Source organism: Plectropomus leopardus, chromosome 16, assembly GCF_008729295.1.
Source record: "Plectropomus leopardus isolate mb chromosome 16, YSFRI_Pleo_2.0, whole genome shotgun sequence".
NCBI lineage: Eukaryota > Metazoa > Chordata > Actinopteri > Perciformes > Serranidae > Plectropomus > Plectropomus leopardus.
In genome coordinates this window covers 207,264-231,731 of record NC_056478.1, presented here as the reverse complement: position 1 = coordinate 231,731, position 24,468 = coordinate 207,264, and the positions used below count along the sequence as shown (strand labels likewise).

The 24,468-nt window shown below is 43.7% G+C and overlaps 2 protein-coding genes across 2 annotated transcripts; one reads left to right on the top strand and one right to left on the bottom strand.

Moving 5' to 3' along the window:
• The first annotated feature begins 4,667 nt into the window (after window positions 1-4,667).
• On the top strand, window positions 4,668-10,469 carry myh6 (myosin, heavy chain 6, cardiac muscle, alpha). Its single transcript, XM_042503113.1, has one exon. It carries the CDS (start codon window positions 4,668-4,670, stop codon window positions 10,467-10,469), a length of 5,802 nt encoding a protein of 1,933 aa, XP_042359047.1.
• Window positions 10,470-18,291: 7,822 nt separating this feature from the next.
• On the bottom strand, window positions 18,292-24,095 carry zbtb1 (zinc finger and BTB domain containing 1). The gene is made up of 2 exons (XM_042503119.1): window positions 23,858-24,095; window positions 18,292-21,966 (listed from the first exon to the last, which is right to left on the bottom strand). The coding sequence occupies exon 2, from the start codon at window positions 21,960-21,962 to the stop codon at window positions 19,914-19,916; it is 2,049 nt and encodes a 682-aa protein (XP_042359053.1). The 5' UTR covers window positions 21,963-21,966; window positions 23,858-24,095; the 3' UTR covers window positions 18,292-19,913.
• Window positions 24,096-24,468: the final 373 nt, after the last annotated feature.

Here is a 24,468-nt window from a genome sequence, read left to right as displayed (position 1 = left end):
AATAATAGTATAAATATAGTTTTTCTTGACATTTCTCCCCTATCTTTTAAATTATTTTGAACTTATGTAATAATTTTTCCTTCTTTTAAAACTAATTTTCGGGTCATTTTCTTGTTATTTTTCCCTAATTTCTTGTAATTTGTGGAGATCTGTTATCTGATGGATTTTTTTTGCCAGGTTTTTGAAAGAAATCAAACCTTTTTTTTACGTTTTCAAAGGGTTAAAATAACTGAAAGAGAATTTACTGGAGTTTTACATTTTTACTGCTGTTGAAACATGTGGATCCTGTTTGAATGTTCTTTTGTTGTTAAACAGATTTATAAATCATAATTACTGATTAATTACATTTTCTTGATAGAAAAGCTCTTTGATCCTGTAAAGAAGTGGATTTATTTTGAAATCTTGCACATTTTCACACAGACTGTGACTTTGCACGTTTGTTTTAAAGTTTTTATTTCAGCTTATGTTTGATAAAATACAGATGTTAATAAAACAGATGATATTTTCAAATCTGTTGTTTCTCTTTTACATTTCACTCATTAGGGAAAAAAAGTGTAACAACATCAAACATTTAAAAGTCATTACAATGTTTTAGCAGCTGATTTAATGTCTAAATATTCAGATTCATCATTTTTGTTATTTTTAGTTATTTTTTATGAATTCATACATTATCCTGTATAAAACTGACTTCTTTCAGATCATCACTTATTTTTTTTTATCATAAAAGGATCATTTGTTCTCTTTTTAAAGTGTCTGAATGTCAGAGGGGTTATGTGAGTTGGGGCCCGGTGCATCATGGAGGCCAAAAAAAAACCAGACACCTCCTGCCACAAACAAACACCTCAGCAGAGTCAACAGACAGCAAACACACACACACACACACACACACACACACACACACACACACACACACACATGCATGCACACGCACGCACTTGTTAACAGCTGATTTTATTGATGAAAACTTCATATTTATTTATTTCTTCTTTTGATTCAGATGCTTTTCTGTTTGATCCTGCAAACTTTTTCAAACTCAAGTTTCAGTCTGTAATCTGACTGTGTGTGTGTGTGTGTGTGTGTGTGTGAAGAGCAACAGCTCTTCATCATCGTCGTCATCTGTGATTTGTCAGCTGCTTGTTTTTAACAAATGAAGAAGAATAACAGTGAAGAGCTCTTTTTAAAGGGTCAGTTTGAATTAATTTATAAAAACAGCATTTTCTCGAGGTTACAGGGATTAAACAGTCACCAGCTGTTTACAAGGGTCATTTGTATTTATTTGTTTATTTAATATTTGTTTTTTCCTACTTTATTTCCCTCTGTTTCTGTAAATACTTATGTAAAATTGTATATATTTGATCTTGGGTATGTAGGTGTATGCATATATCTTTAATTAATTGGGTTTAAATTAATAAGGAAGCTGGTTAATTAAAATGTAATGACTTATGGAGAGGTGGGATTGAATACATTTCTTTTCACTCCTTTTTAAATATATAACCCAAGTCATGGTGTGTTTCAACATTTCTTTTGCTTCACGCTTTTCATTGTTTATTTTGTTTCCGTCTCCTTCTATATAATAATAATTTATCCATTTTCGTTTTTAAATGTTTGAAATAAATTAAATCAAAATCAAATCTAAAATCAAAATCAGGTCATTTAAAATACAATAAAACAACTTCAAAAAAGTCTTACAGTTTTTAATAATTTCCCAGCTGACATGATCATAAACTCTGTACTTTGAGTTTCATTCTAACTGAACATATTTGTGTCTCAGAAATTCACATTTTCTTTGAACAGAAATGTTGTCAAATGTAAAAAGCTGTGAACAAGATGATTTTCACATTAGAAATGTGGTGTTTGGACTCACAGAGCTGCAAACGCAGAGCGGTCAGGCTGGTCCGAAGGGTTAAACGCCGCTGCAGATTACAGCTGTGATTGGAGCGTCTCTGGTTTCTATTTGCAGGCTGAGAGCTGATGAGTCGGGACGGTCAGAGATAAAGAGACAGAAACACTTCAGTCATCAGGACACACTCCGAACAGTCAAACCACACACTCCCATTTCACATTTCTGCTCCTCAGACTCACAAACCTCAGACGAAACTCAGAGTCTCCACTGTTAACAGTTTGATATTAACCCCTTAGGGACTGTTTGGTGCATTTTACGCACTTTTCATTCTTTAGTTTTTGATCATTTTGTCTGTGTTCATGCATATGACATACATTTAGTCCAGATTGTGTATTTGAGTGTAATCAGTGAATTTGCAGCTCAGCTCCTACAATAAGTCTAAAATACACTGTGGAAACTAAATAGTTACATTCAGACTGTTCAGGTCCAAAAATGCTCCATTGAAACCCATTCAAACTGACATTTTTGATCCCACAGCCATCAGAGCAGAAAAACAGGACTTGTATTATTTCTGGGTGTCATTCTGGGCTTTTGACTCTGAATTTGTCATTTTGACTATTTTCCACCTGATGAGGTCAATTTGACCATATTTGGCATCTGGAGGAAATACATGCTATTTCCACTAGGTGACCTGTCACAGTCAATGTAGCTGCTGATCACTGACATATCCCAGACTGTCAGCAGCTACACTCACACACTGACATATCCCAGACTGTCAGCAGCTACACTCACACACTGACATATCCCAGACTGTCAGCAGCTACAATCATATACTAAGCATGTCGTATATTGAAAATACATAATTTTTTCATTTTTTTTTTTTTCCCCTTCTAAAAACATAGTGGCATCATAACAAAAACATGGCATTTAAAGGGTTGAAATTCTAAAAAATTAATGAATATTTGATATTTATGATATTTAGGACTGATGTTGGTAAAAAAAATTTTAAAAAAACTCAATGAAAGCAGAAAATAATATTAATAAACAAGATTTTTTTAAAGGTTGAGCATATTTTGTGCACAAAACAAGTGTGCGTAATATTAAAGTGGGCTCTAAAGCAGGCATGTCAAACTGGTCCACAGGGGGGCCGGTGTGGCTGCAGGTTTTTGTGCCAACCAACCAAGAGCACACAGTTTGACCAATCAACTGTCTGAAGACGGAGATCAGTTGATTAAATGAGTCAAGTCTGGTGTGCTGCTACTTGGTTGGAAACAAAACCTGCAGCCACACCGGCCCCCCTGTGGACCGGTTTGACATGCCTGCTCTAAAGGGTTAAAAGATTAATATTAATCTTTTCACTCATCAGGTTGAGTGCCTGGACAGAGCACAAGGGGATGTTGGAGTTATGAAGTGATGATAACAACAGGAAACAGAGTTAAAATATAAACACATGAGCTTCTTTCAAAATAAAGTTCTGTGAGATTTTAATGTTAGAGATTTAAATGTGCATTTGGTCACGATGTTCAGAATAAAAATAAAATCAGCCTCATAAACAACAAACAGCATCCTGAGATCAGAAATAAGACAGCTTAAGGTAAAAATTGTTTCTTTATGTATTGTTAAATATATAGATTTTGCTTCCATGACTGGTTTTCTTTGACTGGTGAAAAAAAAACACATCCAGAAAACACATCTAGGTTTATTTTAGTTCAGATTTGTGCTCTGGAAAAGTCTGCAAGTCAGCATATATTTAATTAGAAATTAAATTTTATTAAACTTGTACTACAAAAAAATAATGACGGAAATAATGTCAGCAAAAAATGTCATGAAGCCATGAACTGAACTGGAGATATTTCAAAGTGATATCTTAAAAAGGTTTCACTCCTGTAGTGTCTCCCCTTGAGGATTAAAGTTCATTTTGTCTCTATTTAACCTCATGGGAAAAAAAACAACAAAAAAGACAATTCCTTTATTCCTTCGTTGCCGCGTGCTTTATTTCATGGAATATTTTCATTTATTTTAAGAACAGAAGAATAATCTATTTTGCTTTCTTTCTTTGAAAAAAGCTCTTTTGGAACAATAACTGATTAAAACTAATATTTCTGTGGCTCAGATTAAAAGAGGGATGTTTGGGGTGTAAAGTCAAATATTGAGGCTTTGTGTAATGAAACTACTGCTGACAATCATGTGTACTGAACAATAAATACAAATTAGCATTTTAAGATCAATAAATCTCTTTTGTATCAACGTTTTTTTTTTTTCGGTCAAACAGAATCAGAAATGAACACTTCAGTGTTTATTCTATTTATTCTACTGTTTTTAACCTTGTAGCACTTTGAGATTTGTTCCAGATTACAAAAAAATCTATTCCTTGTTTTAATTTATAGGAAATTACCCAAAACATGAGTGGTTGGTTTAAAAATGAAGTTTTGCTTTTAAAATGGGCTTCAATCTGCTGCAGCAGAAGGATTTTACTGGCAGATGAGCTGCAGTAGAAGCATCAGTCCTGTGAGGACGCAGTCAAAGCTGATAGAGTCTAAATGCGGAGGTGTTGGGAGTCTCTATCAGCGGGCAGATAAGATGTGAAAATTTCCTTTTCCTAAAATGGACTGTAACAGCCAAAGGTCCCCAAACTGCCCTCGTTGTGTCTTCATGTCTCGGACAGATTAAGTGTCGTCTTGTTTTTTTTCCTTTCGGCGGTTTATCTCCTAATTTGGTTCTGGGTAAATCTTTATAAGCGTCAGCCTGCTGTGCAGGGTCTGCAGAGACAAGACTCCCTCTTCTTGGACTGATCTCTCCTCTGACTGAACCTCCACCCTCCACCATGGGTGACTCTCTGATGGCCGAGTTCGGAAAGGCGGCTCCATACCTGAGGAAGTCAGACAAAGAGCGTCTGGAGGCCCAGACCAGACCCTTTGACATCAAGGTCGAATGCTTTGTGGTGGACGAGAAGGTCGAGTATATGAAGGGACAAATCCAGAGCAAAGAGGGAGGAATGGTGACAGTGAAGAAGGAGGATGGAAATACAGCAACAGTTAAGGAGTCGGACGTCCACCCTCAGAACCCGCCAAAATTTGATAAAATCGAAGATATGGCGATGTTCACTTTCCTCCACGAGCCCGCTGTGCTGTTTAACCTCAAAGAGCGTTATGCTGCTTGGATGATCTACACCTACTCTGGTCTCTTCTGTGTCACCGTCAACCCCTACAAGTGGCTTCCTGTCTACGATGCAGAGGTGGTGGCGGCTTACAGGGGGAAGAAGAGAACCGAGGCTCCCCCTCATATCTTCTCCATCTCTGATAATGCTTACCAGTACATGCTGACCGACCGGGAGAACCAGTCTGTCCTCATCACTGGAGAATCTGGAGCCGGGAAGACGGTGAACACCAAGAGAGTTATCCAGTACTTTGCCAGCATCGCTGCAGTCGGTGGTGGCAAAAAAGACAGCAGCAAGGGGACACTGGAGGACCAGATCATTCAGGCAAACCCCGCGCTGGAGGCTTTCGGTAATGCCAAAACATTGAGAAACGACAACTCGTCTCGTTTTGGAAAATTCATCCGGATTCACTTTGGTACGAGTGGCAAACTGTCGTCTGCCGACATCGAGACGTACCTGCTGGAGAAGTCACGCGTCACCTTTCAGCTCAAGGCTGAGAGGAACTACCACATCTTCTACCAGATCCTGTCCAATCAAAAGCCAGAGCTGCTGGACATGCTGCTGATCACCAACAACCCGTATGACTACTCCTACATCTCCCAAGGAGAGGTAACCGTCGCCTCCATCAACGACTCGGAGGAGCTGATGGCCACCGACAGTGCTTTCGACGTGCTCGGCTTCACCGCGGACGAGAAGATGGGCGTCTATAAACTGACTGGCGCCATCATGCATTACGGCAACATGAAGTTCAAACAGAAGCAGCGCGAGGAGCAGGCGGAGCCGGATGGGACTGAGGCCGCTGATAAATCGGCGTACCTGATGGGGCTGAACTCTGCTGACCTCATCAAAGGGCTGTGCCATCCCAGAGTCAAGGTCGGAAACGAATACGTCACCAAAGGCCAAAGTGTGGACCAGGTCTACTACTCCCTGGGTGCTCTGGCCAAGTCAGTGTATGAAAAGATGTTCAACTGGATGGTGGTGAGAATCAACCAATCGCTGGACACCAAGCAGCATCGTCAGTACTTCATAGGAGTGCTGGACATTGCTGGATTTGAGATCTTTGATTTCAACACCTTTGAGCAGCTGTGCATCAACTACACCAACGAGAAGCTGCAACAGTTTTTCAACCATCACATGTTCGTTCTGGAGCAAGAAGAATACAAGAAAGAAGGCATTGACTGGGAGTTCATTGACTTTGGGATGGACTTACAAGCTTGCATTGACCTCATCGAGAAGCCGCTGGGAATCCTGTCGATTCTGGAGGAGGAGTGCATGTTTCCCAAAGCCAGTGACCAGACCTTCAAGTCCAAGCTTTATGATAATCATCTGGGCAAGAACAAAATGTTTGAGAAGCCGAGGGCTGCAAAGGGGAAAGCAGAGGCTCATTTCGCCCTGGTTCACTACGCCGGCACGGTGGACTACAACATTGGCAACTGGCTGGTCAAAAACAAAGACCCCCTGAACGAAACTGTGGTTGGTCTGTACCAGAAATCTTCTCTGAAGCTTCTCAGTCTGCTGTTTTCGAGCTATTCAGGAGCCGATGGCGGAGAAAAAGCAGGCGGCAAAGGAGCCAAGAAGAAAGGTTCCTCGTTTCAGACTGTGTCGGCTCTTCACAGGGAAAACCTGAACAAGCTCATGACCAACCTGAAGACCACACATCCCCACTTTGTCCGCTGTCTGATTCCTAATGAGAGGAAGACTCCAGGGGTGATGGACAACTGCCTCGTGATGCACCAGCTGCGCTGTAACGGCGTCCTGGAGGGCATTCGAATCTGCAGGAAAGGTTTCCCAAACAGGGTCCTCTACGGTGACTTCAAACAACGGTACAGGATTCTGAATGCCTCCGCCATCCCTGAAGGCCAGTTCATTGACTGCAAGAAGAGTGCTGAAAAGCTGCTGGGATCGCTGGACATCGACCACACTCAGTACAAGTTTGGCCACACCAAAGTCTTCTTTAAAGCTGGTCTGCTGGGGACGCTGGAGGAGATGAGGGATGAGCAACTCTCTCGAATCATCACCAGGATCCAGGCCAACGCCCGGGCGATCCTCATGAGGGCAGAGTTTGCCAAGCTGGTGGAACGTAGAGATGCCCTGATGGTCATCCAATGGAACCTGCGCTCCTTTCTGGGCGTGAAAAACTGGCCATGGATGAAGCTCTTCTTCAAGATCAAACCTCTGCTGAAGAGCGCCGAATCTGAGAAGGAGATGGCAAACATGAAGGACGAATTCAACAAGCTGAAAGAAGCCCTGGAGAAATCAGAAACAAGACGCAAGGAGCTAGAGGAGAAAATAGTGACTCTTCTCCAAGAGAAGAACGATCTGACTCTGCAGATTCAGTCTGAACAGGACACACTGACAGATGCCGAAGAACGCTGCGAACAGCTCATCAAGAGCAAGATTCAACTGGAGGCCAAGCTGAAAGAGATGACAGAGCGACTGGAAGATGAAGAGGAGCTGAACGCAGATCTCACAGCTAAGAAACGTAAGCTTGAAGACGAATGCTCCGAGCTGAAGAAAGATATCGATGACCTGGAACTGACGCTGGCCAAGGTGGAGAAAGAGAAACACGCCACAGAGAATAAGGTGAAAAACCTGACAGAGGAGATGGCATCCCAGGATGAAAACATCATGAAACTGACCAAAGAGAAGAGGGCGCTGCAGGAGGCTCACCAGCAGACACTGGATGACCTTCAGAGTGAAGAGGACAAAGCCAACAGCCTGACCAAAGCCAAAGTTAAGCTGGAGCAACAGGTGGACGATCTAGAGGGCTCGCTGGAGCAAGAGAAGAAAGTCAGGATGGATCTTGAGCGTGCAAAGAGGAAGTTTGAAGGAGACCTGAAACTGACACAGGAGAGTTTGATGGACCTAGAAAACGACAAGCAGCAGCTAGAGGAAAGACTGAAAAAGAAAGATTTTGAGATCGTCCAAATAAATTCAAGACTGGAAGATGAGCAGGTTGCTTCAGTTCAGCTCCAGAAGAAGCTGAAAGAAAACCAGGCGAGAATCGAAGAGCTGGAGGAGGAGCTGGACGCAGAGCGTGCAGCCCGGGCCAAAGTTGAGAAGCAGCGCTCCGATCTTTCCCGCGAGCTGGAGGACATCAGTGAGCGGCTGGAGGAGGCAGGCGGAGCAACGTCGGCGCAGGTGGAGCTGAACAAAAAAAGAGATGCTGAATTTCAGAAGCTGCGTCGGGAGTTGGAGGAATCCACCCTCCAACACGAGTCAACAGCCGCCTCCCTGAGGAAGAAACACGCCGACAGCGTCGCAGAACTGGGTGAGCAGATTGATAATCTGCAGCGCGTGAAGCAGAAGCTGGAGAAGGAAAAGAGTGAGCTGAAGCTGGAACTGGACGACTTGTGCTCCAACATGGAGAGCGTGGTGAAGGCTAAATCAAACATTGAGAAGATGTGCCGCACGATGGAAGACAACATGAATGAGTACAAGAGCAAATATGAGGAATCTCAGCGCACCATCAATGACCTGACTACCCAGAAGGCCAAGCTGCTTACAGAGAACGGCGAGTTTGGACGTCAGCTGGAGGAGAAGGAGAGTCTGATCTCACAGCTGACCAGAGGGAAGAACTCCTACAACCAGCAGGTCGAAGATCTACGCAGACAGCTGGAGGAGGAGGTCAAGGCAAAGAATGCCCTCGCTCACGCTGTGCAATCTGCTCGTCACGACTGCGATCTGCTCCGAGAGCAGTTTGAGGAGGAGCAGGAGGCCAAGGCTGAGCTGCAGAGAGCTCTGTCCAAATCCAACACAGAGGTCTCAGCGTGGAGGACCAAATATGAAACGGATGGGATCCAGAGAACGGAGGAACTGGAAGAGGCGAAGAAGAAACTGGTTCAGAGGCTGCAGGAGGCCGAGGAGGCCATCGAGGCTGTGAATGCAAAGTGTTCATCCCTTGAGAAGACCAAACACCGCCTTCAAAATGAGATTGAAGACCTGATGCTGGACCTTGAGAGATCCAACGCAGCATCCGCAGCCCTGGACAAAAAGCAAAGAGCCTTTGACAAAGTCATGGCGGAGTGGAAGCAGAAGTTTGAGGAGTCGCAGTGTGAGCTTGAGGCTTCTCAGAAAGAGGCTCGGTCTCTGAGCACCGAACTCTTCAAACTGAGGAATGCCTACGAGGAGTCTCTGGACCAACTTGAGACAATGAAGAGAGAAAACAAGAACCTCCAAGAGGAGATCTCCGACCTCACTGACCAGCTGGGGGAGGGTGGCAGGAGCGCTCACGAGCTGGAGAAGATCCGGAAGCAGCTAGAGCAAGAAAAGGCTGAGCTGCAGTCGGCACTGGAGGAGGCAGAAGGCTCTCTGGAGCACGAAGAGAGCAAGATCCTCCGAGCTCAGCTGGATTTCAACCAAGTGAAGGCCGACATGGAGCGCAAGCTGGCGGAGAAAGACGAGGAAATGGAGCAGGCAAAGAGGAACTACCAACGCATGCTTGAGTCTCTTCAGTCCTCTCTAGAAGCTGAAACCAGGAGCCGCAATGAGGCCCTGAGAGTCAAGAAGAAGATGGAAGGTGACCTCAACGAAATGGAGATCCAGCTCAGCCAAGCCAACAGGCAGGCTGCTGACGCCCAGAAACAGCTCAAGAGCCTCCAGGCCTTCCTGAAGGACTCTCAGCTGCAGCTGGACGACGCACAGCACAGCAATGATGACCTGAGAGAGAACATCGGTCTCCTTGAACGCCGAAACAACCTGATCCAGGCTGAGCTGGAGGAAGTGAGGGCCGCCCTGGAGCAGACAGAAAGGAGCCGGAAACTGGCCGAACAGGAGCTGACCGACGCCACAGAGCGCATGCAGCTCCTGCACTCGCAGAACACAAGCTTGATCAACCAGAAAAAGAAGCACGAGGCAGACCTCATGCACCTGCAGAGCGAGATGGAGGAGGCCATACAGGAGAACCGCAATGCTGAGGAGAAGGCAAAGAAGGCCATCACAGACGCAGCCATGATGGCTGAGGAGCTGAAGAAGGAGCAGGACACCAGCGCCCACCTGGAGCGCATGAAGAAGAACATGGAGCAGACCATCAAAGACCTGCAGCACCGCTTGGACGAGGCTGAGCAGATCGCCATGAAGGGCGGCAAGAAGCAGCTCCAGAAACTGGAGGCTCGCATCAAAGAGCTGGAGAACGAGCTGGAGGCGGAGCAGAGGAGGGGAGCAGAGTCCATCAAGGGGGTCCGCAAATATGAGCGCCGCATCAAGGAGCTCACCTACCAGACAGAGGAGGACCGCAAAAACATGGCACGTCTGCAGGACCTGGTGGACAAGCTGCAGCTGAAGGTCAAGTCCTACAAACACGCAGCCGAGGAGGCTGAGGAGGCGGCAAACACCAACATGGCCAAACTCCGCAAGCTGCAGCACGAGCTGGAAGAGGCCGAGGAGAGAGCCGACATCGCCGAGTCGCAGGTCAACAAGCTGAGGGCCAAGACCAGGGATGGATCCTCCAAGAAGGGCCTGGACGAGTGAGGAGGTCCTAGCAGCTCAGGTGAAAGGAACCAAATATTTTGAAAATGGCAAATCATGAATTCAAATTGCTGTTTTGTCTATCAACTGTGAGTTAAGTGTAAATATCTAATATACCATATTGTCCCTGTTCGGACCAACAGGTGCTCCTGGATCAGGTGACTGGAGGGATGTTTGTTATCAAAGTGGAACCAGAAGCCAACATAAATAGTTTTTCTATCAGCATCAGTAGAAATAGTTTTATTGCCAATTATGTATCATTAAGGACTGTTCTTTATTTATCAGAGGGGGTTGACTTTGTTTATTTATTTTTTTAATTTGCTTTGACCCTCCCTGAAGCTACAAATATTTTTCTTGAGCCTCACTGAGTGACATGTTTTCTTTCAGATTTACCAACATTTTTTAGACCAAAAAAAGCAAAAAAAACCAAACGTTTTTTAATTGCCAAATGTTTTGGGGGGAAAAAAGCGAAAATGTTATGTCAAGAACCTAGCAAGAATTTATAAAAAAAACCAAAAACATTTCACCAAAATGTTTGCTTTAACAATTACAAAAGAAATATAAAGTAAAAAATTGCTTAATGTTCACCAAAATTTTTTCAAGAAAACTAAATTGCCAAATGTTTTCTCTAAGTCACCAAAACGTTTTCTTTCAAAATCAGCAATATTTTTTTAATTTAAAATCAGCAAAATGTCAAATTACTTTAAAAAAAGATTTATAGAAAAGAAATTACGTAAAATTTTTAAAGAGAACGAACTATCCAAAACCAGAAAAATAAATACAAAATACAACCATTTAAAGTAGTTTATTTCTCCCTGAGCCAAAATTAAAAAAATAACACCCCCCCCCCCCCAAATAATGAACAGTCCCTTAATCATTTGAATTTGGAGACATTGAGCATTTAATTAAAAATATAAAGAAAGTTCTGCAGTTCTGTAAAATTTCAAACTGATAATTTTCAGATCAAATGTTAAACTCCTGTGATCAGATCAATATTTTTAATTTAACCTCAGTTTACTAAAAAAAAAAAAGAAAAAAAAAAGAAAAAAGAAATTCAGAAAATGCTTTTAATTTGAAATATAATTTTACTTTTGATCTGCTGAAGGTTTTTAGTCTGAAATTTGGATCAATATCAGAATATATAAAATATATGACCAATATTAATCTGACAGAGAGGAAGATGAGATTATTGCAAACTGTTGAGGAGAAATAAAATCACCTGTGAGCTCTTCTGGTTGTTTGTTTTTCTTCATCTGCTCATTGAACTGAATTTTGATTTGTTGTGTTTTTGTGTAACAGATCAAACGATCAATAATTTCAGATCAAACAGACTGACAGCATCTCCACTTAAACAAACTGAGACATCACTTTAGCTGCTGCCAGTTTCACAAAAAAATCTTTAAATTAAATTTCATAAAACAAATTATTATAACAAAACTGCATTTGTGTCATACATGAGTTTCTGGGTGGTTTTTTTTACTTCTATTCTAAATAACTGAGATCTTTGTGTATTTTTTCCCTGTTGTTGTTGTTGTTGTTGTTTGCATGCATACTTTCACGTCCATTTTCCTGATTACACACATTTACTTTTACTTAAGTACCGTTTCCAGTGGATGACTTTTCCTTGTATTTCATTGGCTGGTATTAGTACTTTTACTGCAGTGAAGTACCTGAGTACTTCCTCCACCACTGAATGCATAAGATAAAATACTGCATTCTATGTTTTTTGTTTTTTAGTTAGTTTTATTGGGTGTTTTTTGTTAATTTTTCTTTCTATTTTGGAGGATTTTTTTTAAAAAAAAAATGTTATTTTAAATCTTTTAAATTTAAAATCTTTTCCTTTTTTTAAATTTTGAGTTTGGATTGTTTCTATTTTTTATTGTTAATGTCGAGTTTTTTGGGCTGTTTGACTTTTAATTTAAAGTTTGAGTAATTTTTTTCTTTCTATTTCTCATAATTTTGAGGGTTTTTTAAAAATCTTTTTATGTGTTATTTAAAATAGTTCTGAGTTTCAGTTATGTCAACTGCATTTTATAAAGGCTTTTACTCTGAAGACTCACCTGTAGAGCTTCCGGTCTGGACTCTATAAACCTGATGCGGATCCAGCTGCGGGTCCAGATGTTGTTGAGGACACCGGGACACTGACGGATCTCAACCCGCCTCCTGCTCCTCCCGACCCGGCCTCAGAGCCATGCGGGACCCGCGGAGCTGGACGCCGGGACCCGGGCCGGCGGAGCGCGGCAGACCGGCCACCTACACCGGGGACAGGAAGGCGCGGCAGGCGGCCAGAGCCAGCCGGAGGTGGGTGAGACTGCTCACCGTGCTGGGATACGTCCTGTCCGTGTCTTTGTCCGCCGTCCTTCTGTCCGTCTACTACAGCCTCATCTGGAGACCCGGACTCACCGGGACCGGGACCTCCGGGACCGCAGCTGGACCCGCTCATCAGACCATGAAGAACCAAACTTGTGTTCTTGTTAAAACTGACTCTGTGAAGTTTAATAATGACGTCATTAATCATTTAAATATCAATAAATCTGATGGTAATATTAATATTAATACTCACAGCACCGGTTTAAGGGAGGACTCTGCAGGTCTCACCGCTCCGGGTCCCCCGGTCCCCCCCAGCGGCCCGGCCGAGCGCCCTGGGGCCGGACAGGACCTCACCCACCCCGGCCTGAGCACCGCCGAGCTGGCCGCTGTGACCGCGGGGGATCCATGGAACCTGCCCACGCACTGGGCTGCAGACCCGGGGACCGAACCGGACTCCTCCGGCTCCGGGACCGAGGAAGACCGGGACGGACCAATACCGGAACACTGAAGACTCCTTCAGAATAAATGTGACTTAATGAATTTTAAGTTTCACTGAAAACCATGGACTGTAAATACTACTACTACTGCTAATTATATATATATACATATATATATATATATATATATATATATATATATATATATATATATATATATATATATATATACACACACACATATATATATATATATATATATATATATATATATAATATATATATATATATATACATATACACACACACACACATATATATATATATATATATACATATATATATATATATATATATATATATACACACACACATACATATATATGTATATATACACACACACATCCATATATATATATATGTGTGTGTGTGTGTGTGTGTGTGTATATATATATATATATATATATATATATATATATATATATATTCTTTGACTCCCAGTTTCCAGTCCTTGTGTTTATTGTCATAAATTAATCTCATATGAATTTTAAAGTTGTGTGCATTTTATCACGTATTTATCTTCTGATCTTTTTTGACCCCTGCAGTGTCTTTGAGTTTCCTGAAAAGCAAAATATGAATAAAATACATATTATTATTATTATTATTATCTTTTTATTTTTTTATTTATATTATAATTTTTTATTATCTTTTTAAAGAAAAAAAATTCTTGGTGATTTTTTAAATATAATTCAGTAATTTTTTGATCTTCCAAATTTTTGGCGACTTTTAGGGGAAATTTTAGGTGTTTTTTTTTTCCCCTTTAAATGTTTTTATTATTATTTTTAAAGCAGAACTGTTGGAAAATATGTTTTTCTTTAAGACTGGCATTTTTTTCTTCGCAATTTTTAAAGAAAAAAGTGTTTGTTTTTTTTTCTTTGAAAATGTTTCCGTTAATTTTAAAAGAAAGGAGGAGATAAAACAAATGTGCGCACATTTCAAAGGGTTAAAGTAATTTTGATTTTAGCTTCTATTTTTCAGAGTTATTAAATAATGAACATTTAGGGGTTTGTTTTTGTTTTGCTGGCCTTTGGACGTCCTCTGACATGTCCCTCCTGCTGTGCAGCCCCTCAGATTTTCTGGTTTAAGGAGGCATAAAAACATGACGCTGTAATTCTAGTTTTATTTGAACATAGGAAAACATTTTTTTCATGTCACAGCGCCAGACGAATCAAGTCAACCCGAACTCGGTGGAGATTCAAGAGTCCGGACTCAGACAACCAAAGATCAGGTTTTTACATGTTTTTCATTTTCAGTACAAACCAAACAGCCGTTTTTGGAAAATGTCTGTCTGGAACGAAGTGAAACCGAATATTGATACCGAAACCTGTTCAGTTTCATTCTACCGGATTCCAAATGATTATCGTTCACACCAAAAGCAAACAGACTGTCGCACTCAAATCCTTCGTCACTCATGTTCTGCTGCACATTTCACGTCTTTCTGCCAATAAATTAATCAAAAGCTTTAATCTTTAACCCTAAAGGCCCATTTTAATATTACACACTTTTATCACTTAGAATATTATACATTCATGTGATTTTCTACTTTCATTGAATTAATTTTTTAACCAACATCAGTCATGATCATAAATATTGAATATTTGTTAATTTTCAGAATTTTAACTTTTTAAAAGCCATTTCATTTCAATAAACTTCACGCTTAGTATATGATTGTAGCTGCTGACAGTCTGGGATATGTCAGTGTGTGAGTGTAGCTGCTGACAGTCTGGGATATGTCAGTGTGTGAGTGTAGCTGCTGACAGTCTGGGATATGTCAGTGATCAGCAGCGACATTGACTGTGACAGGTCACCTAGTGGAAATAGCATGTATTTCCTCCATATGCCAAATATGGTCAAAATGACCTCATCAGGTGGAAAATAGTCAAAATGACAAATTCAGAGTCAAAAGCCCAGAATGACACCCAGAAATAATACAAGTCCTGTTTTTCTGCTCTGATGGCTGTGGGATCAAAAATGTCAGTTTGAATGGGTTTCAATGGAGCATTTTTGGACCTGAACAGTCTGAATGTAACTATTTAGTTTCCACAGTGTATTTTAGACTTATTGTAGGAGCTGAGCTGCAAATTCACTGATTACACTCAAATACACAATCTGGACTACATTTAGGACACATACATCAACACACACACAGTTATCACAACAGGAAGCAGAAAAGAGACTAAAATGTGCCCTGAAAGCAGCTGATTTGGTGTTTAAAGACTCGATCAGAGGGTTTAACACCGTCGCTCCATCAGATTAACAAGGTTTCTGTTTGACTGCAGCTGGTTTTAATCTCATCAGAGGAGGATTAGATCGTCCTCTGAGTTATTGGTTTTTATTTTTAACCAAAAGTCCCTGAACTCGTTCACCTGCGATGTGCCGGAGACGCTGGTTCATGCCAATACAGAAGTAATTAAACTGTGAGTCGTCAGTTTGAATCTCTTCACTGAACCGTCCCAGTGAAGAAGAAAGCAGCACGGAGGCCAGTGAAAATGTTACGGCAGGTACTTTATTCTAATACAAATTTTCATTAATAAATCTTTAGGACTTTTTTCGGATATTTTGGCAAATGTCTTTGAATATTTTAAGGTTTGAAAAGACAGTTTCTTTAAAAGAAAAAGGCTTTTTTTTTCTTCTCGCTTTTTTTTCTTAAAACTTTTTTTTCCTCAGATTTTTGAAGAACAAATTTTGTTCGAGTTTTTGGCATTTCTTTTTAATTTAAGGATTGAGGGGCATGTTTTTTTTCTTCAAAGGCCATTTATTTTTCTTTTTAAAAAAAGGCGATTTTTAAAGAAAAAGAAAAGTTTTTTTCCTTTACACATTTTGGGCAGGTTTTTTTTTCAGATTTTTGAAGAATACATTTTGACTTCTTTTTTCTTCTTCAGAAGTTGTCAGCAATTTCCTTTTCTTTAAAACAATTAAGATTTGGAAAGCATGTTTTCTTTTTCAAAAATTGCCATGAACTTGTCTTTCAAAAATGTTTGCAGATTCTCCCAAATTATTGGGCAATTTTAAAAGAAAAAGTTTGGCTTCATTTTTACTTCTTTTTTTTCTCTAGCTTTTTTCATTTTTTCTATTTAAAAAAATTTTTTAATCTACTCAAATTTTGAAATTTGTGATACATTTCTTATAAAGTTTCTTATTACATTTTTCCATGTTTTTGAAAGAAACTGCACCAACGTGCTCCGTGTTTGGAGGTATAAACACTTGTGGCGTCTGACAGCAGCAGACGTGGCTCCAGCTCTCGAGGGGTTAAAGGCCGGCGGCCCTGAAGGACAAAAAGAGACGCAGACGTTTGTTCACAAACAGAGTTCACTTGGTTTATTGAAGCTTCAGAAAGGCGAACGTGTTCAAACTGAACGTCAGTGAGAAAAACTGCAGAGCAACAAACACACGCACGCGCGCACACACACACACACACACACGCACACACACACACACACTCACTCACTCACACAGACACGCACACACACACACACACACACACACACTCACACAGACATACACAGACACACACACACACACACACACACACACACACACACACACACACTGTGCTGACATCGTCTAGAGGCCAAACAGTTCTGGATCCGCGAGTGTGGCGTGAGGCTCGTCTGCAGGGTCACGTGACCCAGCTCTCAAACTGGTCCCGGTCCGTATGAACCTGGACACGGGGCTCTGAACCGGTTTTGTTCAGGTCGTGGTTCTGTGGTCCTGCGTGGCGAGCTGAGCGACCGCAGTGAAAACGAGTCACAAGGCAACAGAAGGAGACGCAGGAAGTCCTCAGACCGCCGCCGCTCTGATCTGACCCCGAGTTTCTTTTCACACAGAAAATAAAGCGATTTACTGAAGTCGGCTCAGAGCGTCGTCAGTGCATCGTCCGCGTGTCGGCCGCCAGATGGCGAACGCTGGAAGAAGCAGCTCCACAAATCAAGAAGGCGGCGCACTTTGTTTTCAGTCTGACCTCCAGTCAGCACCTCCCAGCACGCAAGGCGCTCTGAAGGCGTCGTCAGACCTGCAGAGTCCTCCTGTCGTTCAGATCAGGTAACCGTGGTAACCGTGTCTGGACTGAGACCGCCTCCTCTGAAGACGCGTTGGACAAACCGAAAAAAACCAGAGTCCCAATCATGATGCAGTTTGAAAAAACACAAACGAAAAACGCCGCCACAGTCGGGTTCAGCTGAGACGACCTCTGATAGTGTTCAACTTCTCCAAAATCTGACCTTTAAATGTCCAAACTGGGGGGGGGTGTCCATCTCCCAGCATGCATCACTGTGAAGGAGATGGACAGAGGCGACGCTCCACTCCAGTAAAGGCACCAATCACGGAGCGGTCGGGCGGCATCTGAAGGACGGTCTGAGTGACGGCGCTCACACACGGAAAAACTCAGCGCGTCTCACAGACTGGAGGATTGTGGGACACGAGTCAAACTCCAAAAACACACTGAGCGTCCTCTGACGCTCGCAGTAACCGAACCAGCAGGCGGGTTTCCGTTAACCCTCAAACCGCACAAACTGAACGTCATTAAAGAGACGCACAAAATGCTCCGACGCCAAAAAACACGATGTCACAAAAGCAAGAACACTCAACCAGCCCAAACATGTCTCTGGGATTTTAGTTTCTCATTTTTTAGGACATTTTTCGAATATTGGGACATTTCTCGTGTATTCGGACATTTCTCGGATTTTGGGACATCTCTTGCCCGGCCACTTGCAGTATTTTAGGACGTTAGTGTCTTATCTATGTTGATGCTGTTTTCTGTCTCTGACACCTTATGGAGACTAAAAGGACAAAAACTATTCACAGAGTCAGTTGTTTTTTTAAACTTTACTTTTTGGAACATTTGCAGGAAATTTTGTGACATTTTTTGCTGTTTTTTTGGGTTGTTTCACGGTAAGTCGCTCATTGCCTTCTTTCAAAGGTCAGATTTGGTTTTGATGCTCACGTCTGATCATTTGTGATGCTTTTTATTATGCATGTAAGATCCTTAGTTACATATTAATACAGTTTTTGGTGTTTTGGGTTCCCAGACGCTTTAATGCTGAGATGATTTATGTGCACAGATTTATTAACGTTTCATGAATAAGATGAGGCGTGTTTTGAGTTTCAAACTTTATAGTTCAGAGTGTACGAGGACGTTAATGGTTCTCATTTCAGTTATTTGTCATAAATTGTTGCAGCAAATTTTGGGGTTGATCTGGTGCTAAATTTAAGCAGGTTTTAGCTCTTGACAGCTGATAAAGATGATCCAGTATCCCACAGAAAGACGCCCACAGCCTGAGGAGCGCCACAGAAAACCGCAGATTTCTGTAAAAATGGTGTTTTTCAGTGATTGGATGTCGAGCTCAAATGTTCTGCTTTTTATTGTTGAAAAACCACCGTGTGAATGTTTCAGGTCTGCAGTTTGTGGCTGTTGGATCCAGCGGCTCTCAAAGGGTCTGGATAGGGTCTGGATACAGCGTGTAGGCGTAGCTGCTCACTGGAGCATGAAGCAGAAAAAAGCGACAGATTATCGGTCTGGACGATCATTGGGGCCGATATTTGGCATTTTGCAGATTATTATCGCCGTTTTATTTCAATGGCAATAAATGAATTAAAAAGTGCAAAGACCGTGTCGGCGTGGGAGGAACCAGATGTCGTTTAGAGTCAATGTTGAATTTTGACTTGAGTTTCTAAAAAAGTTTTGGGGAACTTGATGTATTTGATGTTGAAAGTTTCGGTTTTGATTAAAATTTTTAAGACAGTCTTACTAAGTTTAGTGTCTAAATATTGACAAAGATTTTCATTGTTATCGTGAATGCAGATCGGTTCCACATCCAATTATCGTCTCATTAACTACGATAATCTGTACAGCTCACAGCCCTGAAAAAACGGTCGACTCGACTCTTTTTCAGGTATAAAACACTCAAATCTACGGGTTCAGGAGGCGTGTGCACTCGAAACTTACAGCGCCTGAGTGGGAAACTTCTGGCGGCAGAGCGACCGACGTCGTGCTGGTTTCGTGCTTCACTGACCTGAATGGCGGCATAAAGAATTTAATCCTTTTTAGACTTTCCAAACATTATCGAGCAGGATGGCTGAAATCGAGACGTGAGAGGAGTCGTTTCGCAGGAGTTTTGACGCTAACAAAAATCTATCCGCTGATTTACAGACGTCTCCTCCCTGGTGAAAGTCACGTGACCGACCCCGAACCCTCCAGCTGCAGACTTCACTTTGGTTTGTTCTCGTGTGAACGCCGCCTGCTGATAGGACCGAACATTACATGTTCACAGATCCTCCAGTCAGAACCTACAGTTTGATTTCTTTGGGTTTTTAGAAGCTTCGTGATTTTTGGGCTGTTAACCCTCGAGCTGCTGCAGAAACAGGAACAATGTCAAACGTGTGGTCAGCTGCCCGGCGGCGGAGGACGGTTTCTAAACGTGATTGTTTCAACATCAGAAAATGATCCTGATTGTCAGACTGTCATTAACACACAGAGCGAGCGATCAGGCGCCCCACCGCTCGCCGTGTGAGCGCTCTGTAGGTTATGCATATTCTCTCAAAGTGCAGGTTCAAAGTCTTTTTGGTGTTCAAGTGCAGACAACATTTGTTCTCACATTTATGGCTTCTTTAGTAACAAACGGGCAGAAATGGTGGCGGACGCTCAGAGTCTCTTGGTGTGTTTGGAGTTGTAATGGCTCCTCATGTCTTTGCGGAGGCGGAACTTCTCCCCGCAGACGCCGCAAATGTACAGGTGGACATCCATGTGTTTCTCCAGCTGCTCGCCGCCGGGGAAGATCTGGAAGCACACCTGGCAGATGGTCTCACCGGCCGACAGGTGGGAGATCATGTGCCGCACGTGGTCGTGTTTGAGGAAGGTTCCCTGGTCGCAGACGGGACACACGTAGCGCGCCATGCCTTTGTGCATGTCGGTGTGCAGGCGCAGCTGTCGCTCCCGCAGGAACTGCTTCCCGCAGGTCTGACAGGTGAACTGCTTCTCCTTGGTGTGCACTGTGTAGTGCTCCCGCAGGTGGCAGCGCTGGTAGAAGCCTTTGCCGCAGATGCTACAGAAGTGTTTGCGGCGGTGGTCGGGCTCACCGCCCTCCTCCAGCAGCGCCGGGCGGAACAGCTCCTGGTCGTGACAGGACAGGGCGTGCTCCAGCGCCAGGCTCTCGTTCTGGAACAGCAGGCCGCAGTGCGGGCACGCCAGGTCGGCCGCCTCCAGCAAGCCCTCCTCCATCCCTTGCGGCTCCTCCGGCAGGGACGCCTCGTCCTCCTCCGACTCGCCGCCCTGGGATTCACCACAGCGCTCGGCGTGCTCCTGCAGCTGGCGACCTTTGATCAGCACCTGGCCGCACCTCCCACAGGCGCAGATGTGTCCCATGTGGTTGGACAGGTAGTGGGCAGACCGGTCCTCCTCCGTCAGTAGAGCGCCACACAGTTCACACGGGGCGCAGTCAGCATCCTGCTTCTCCTCTTTCACCTTACGGAGCTTCGCAGGGACTCCTGAATCTTCGCTGCTCGACATGTGGCCTTCGAACGGTTCGCTGCTGTTATCCAGACCCGAGACGCCTGGCTCCGGCTCGCGGTCTGATCCGGTCTTCTCAACCTGCGAGTCTTTACGTGCGGCGTCGCTGAAACGTGCTCTACAGTCTCTGGTGGCATGCTCGCCGACGCGGACTACCTCGATCTCGGGGAATATGCTTTCTTCTGGTTCCGTCTTGATGGAGAGGCTCCGGGTCGAGCCGGGCTCGCCGTCTGTGCCGGCAGCCACCGACCTGATAGTGAGGTCAGAGTCGGCCTTGGCCTCGGCCCAGTCATCCTCGCCCTTACAGACGACCCTGTGCTCCTCCACGCTCTCGGAGGTGGAGCTCTCGGCTTTGCTGGAGTCGTTGTCTCCCTCAACGTGTCCTCTTGGCTGATGGAACGCCTTCCTGTTGGTGCATGTCAAGATGTGCTCGATTAAAAGTTTCTCGCAGCTGAAGACGAAGCCGCAGTCGTCGCAGGTGTAGGTGCGGCCGAAACGAGGGCGGTCTTTTAGTGCCGAGCTCCTGCCACCGGGCCTCTTTCTCAAGTCACACGGCTGATCCAAGACTCCATCCACCACCGGCGCCGCCACTAACAGAGGCGTCGCCGCCACCACCTCCTCCACTGCCACCGCTCTGCTGACAGCGGCTGGCACAGCGGGGCGCCCGGCGCTGCTGGTCACAGCTTTTGGTAAATGCTCCACCTCAGGCACAGCAGGAAGCTGCTGCTCGTACATGCGGACTCCAAACATCATTTTTCCGGTGGCGGGGCCGGTGGAGGAGCTGGACGAGGAGGAGGCGGAGGAGGACGGGGTGAGGTTGGAGCTCCGGATGTCTCGGAGGTCCTCCAGTGAGTCGGGGATGTAGTACATCTGCAGGTACGCCATGGAGGCCTTGAGCTCCTCAAACTCGTAGCTCCCCACCACGATGCGGCCGAGGTACATGAGCTGCAGGATGAGGTCGAAGCACTCGGCGCTGATCTGCATGTTGCTGAGGTCCAGACGCCCCGCCCCCTGCTGGTCCCGGATGAACATCATCCTGAAGTAGGAGCTGCAGGCTGCCAGCACAGCTTTGTGTGCCCTGAAGTAGATGTCACCGATGGCGATGAGGCAGTCGCACAGGAAGCCCCACTCACGCTGGTTGTTGAGCTGCTGGAGGACATGATCGCTGTGGCTCGGCCTCGCCATCGCCCTGCGGACACCACAGGAAGACATGAAGACAGACATTAGACGCTTTCTGCTGAGCAGTTTCTCTGTGGTCAGCTTTTACTGCGGCGCAGAGGATTTGAAAACGTTTGGCTGGTGGAGCTCAGCGGGGCAGGACCGCCGCTCAGTCCTGCGATGACTCATCAAGATCAGACCTGAACCAGGAACAGAGAGTCCTCTCTGTGCGTGCACCGCATCGTCACTGAGGGCTGCTGGGACGTCACTCACTGTTTCACCAGATTTTACTTTCTTGACAGGAAGAGTCCGAAGAGTCATCCTGTTTTTATTGATCAGTTTAAATTACTTTTACTGCTCGTTTCTGAACTGTGATGAAATTTGTATTTTTGTTTTTGTGCTACAGTTTTAGGGAGCGAAGAGTTCAGTTCAGGGCACAAAGCTGCGTCCATGATCTCACTGAAACTGTGTCATGATCTGAAGGAAAAATGATGAATGGCAGCATGTGTTTGGCGTGTGACATCCTGCAAACAGTAAAAACATTGTCAGCTTTCTTAAAGTGATTGAGTGATTTTTTTTTTTTTTTTTTAATTTTTGCCAGTTTATTTTGGGCAATTTTTTTCTCTTTAAAAACTTCTGGCAGTTAGTCTTTTTTTCCCTTTTTAAATTTTTTTTTACATTTTTTTGTCAAATTTTCATTAAATTTCCAATTGCCAATTTCCTTTCTTTTAAAGTACTTTTTTTCTTTCTAACTTGTTAGCGACTCTTTTGGCAATTTTTTCTTCATCAAAAATTTCTGCTGATTTTTTTCCTTGAAATAATTTTGGTGATTTCTTTTATTGGTGATTTTTTTTCTCAAAGAAGCTTTGGCAATTTTAAAAGAAAAACGTGAAAAACACGTGTTAAACTGTAAAAACAGAAATTATTGTTTGATGTTCAGAATGATCACCATCAGAACAATTAAACAAATCAGCTTTAAAAAGTTCATTTATTAAAGTTAAATGAAAGTCAGACTACAGTAAATCCACAGTGCAGTAACAGTAAAATGCGGCTAGATTACCGTTTGAACAAAGTTAGGTTACAGTTTTCATTAAGGTTTTTTAACAGTTTGGTTGTCATAAAGATTTCAGGTTTTAATCTCTTTTAAACCGAAAATCAGACGCAGGTCTCAGAGCTCTGTGTAACAGCAGGCCGCTGATTTAAAGCTGATTTAAAATGTGTAAAAACTGAGCCGAGGTTTGGTTCTGTGCGGTGCTCTCAGTGTTGGGGGAAGTTGTGACTGTGACTGACACCAGACTCCGTTTAAAAAACATCTAAAATAAGAAAACAGTGACTCTGACTTCACAGGAGTCGAGCTAACCGTCCGCTCTGCGGGGGCGACTTTCACCGAGAAACCCGCCCCGACAGAGCCGACACGGTAACTGCAGAGGCCCGGCAGACAGCGGAGTGAACCCCGAGGAGGGAACGGTGAGCTCGGGCAGAAAGCAGGGAGAGGCCGGCCACTCTCAGGAGCTAAAATGGAGATTACAGCAGTTAGCTTCATCAAGCTAACGGCGGCTAGCATCGACCCCACCGGAAGTCGGTGGGGGTAGAACTCCATAATAACAATGATAAAACTCCAAAAGTAATAAAACACACGAAAAATGACTATACGGGCTATTATTTCAAACAAATGGGTAAATTAAATTTTAAAAAGACAATAAACAGGGTGAGGGCGTTCATTTCAAGTAACGCTACGCAAGTTAAACCTGGAATGTCATTACTACGCACTTTATTTTGAAAACGCAGCCCGGGTGTGACGGTGTGAATGCTGCGGTGCTCAGTAAGCGCTCTCCCGCAAACAGTCCCGCCGCCCCCGCACTGCCGCCCGCACTCCGCCGCTCAGAGCAGCAGGCCGCCCGGGCGCAGCGTCGCGGACTCACCGTGGTGCCGGAGGCCGGAGAGAGGCTGCTGCTGTCGGGGCGGGAGAGTGGGAGTCCCCGGGGATCCGGACGGTTCCTCTCCGGAGGATCGGTGCGTTCACGCGGACAGAAGAGACGCGGGAGCGGCCTCCTCTTCTCCTCCTTTTCTCCTCTTCTCCTCCTCTTCTCCTCCTCCTGCAGGATCAAACAACTTCCGCACAGACTGCCGCTCCGTCGACCCCACTCACAAAATAAAAGTCTTCCGGCCAAAAGATGGCCTTCAAAATAAACGTTATGCAGCTATTAACCCCTTAAAGCCTGAACGAGTCGATTTGATTTCTTGTCGGTGTCAAAGGGTTAAACAGCTTGTGAAAGGCGTCTAAACGCAGAGCAGACAACCGATGTTGATCCAGATGTTCGTGTATATAGTAGTAGTAGTATAGTATAACCTGCTGTTATCAATATTTATTCCATAATTCTCTGTGAGGAATTATTTTTTATCTTCAGCTCAACTCAGCTTGAAAAATAACAAAAACCACAAAATCACACCATGAATCATAGCCAGAAAATGTAAAAAAAAATAATTTAAAAAAAGCTTTTTTTGCTCTAAATTTAACCTGCAGTTTGTCTCC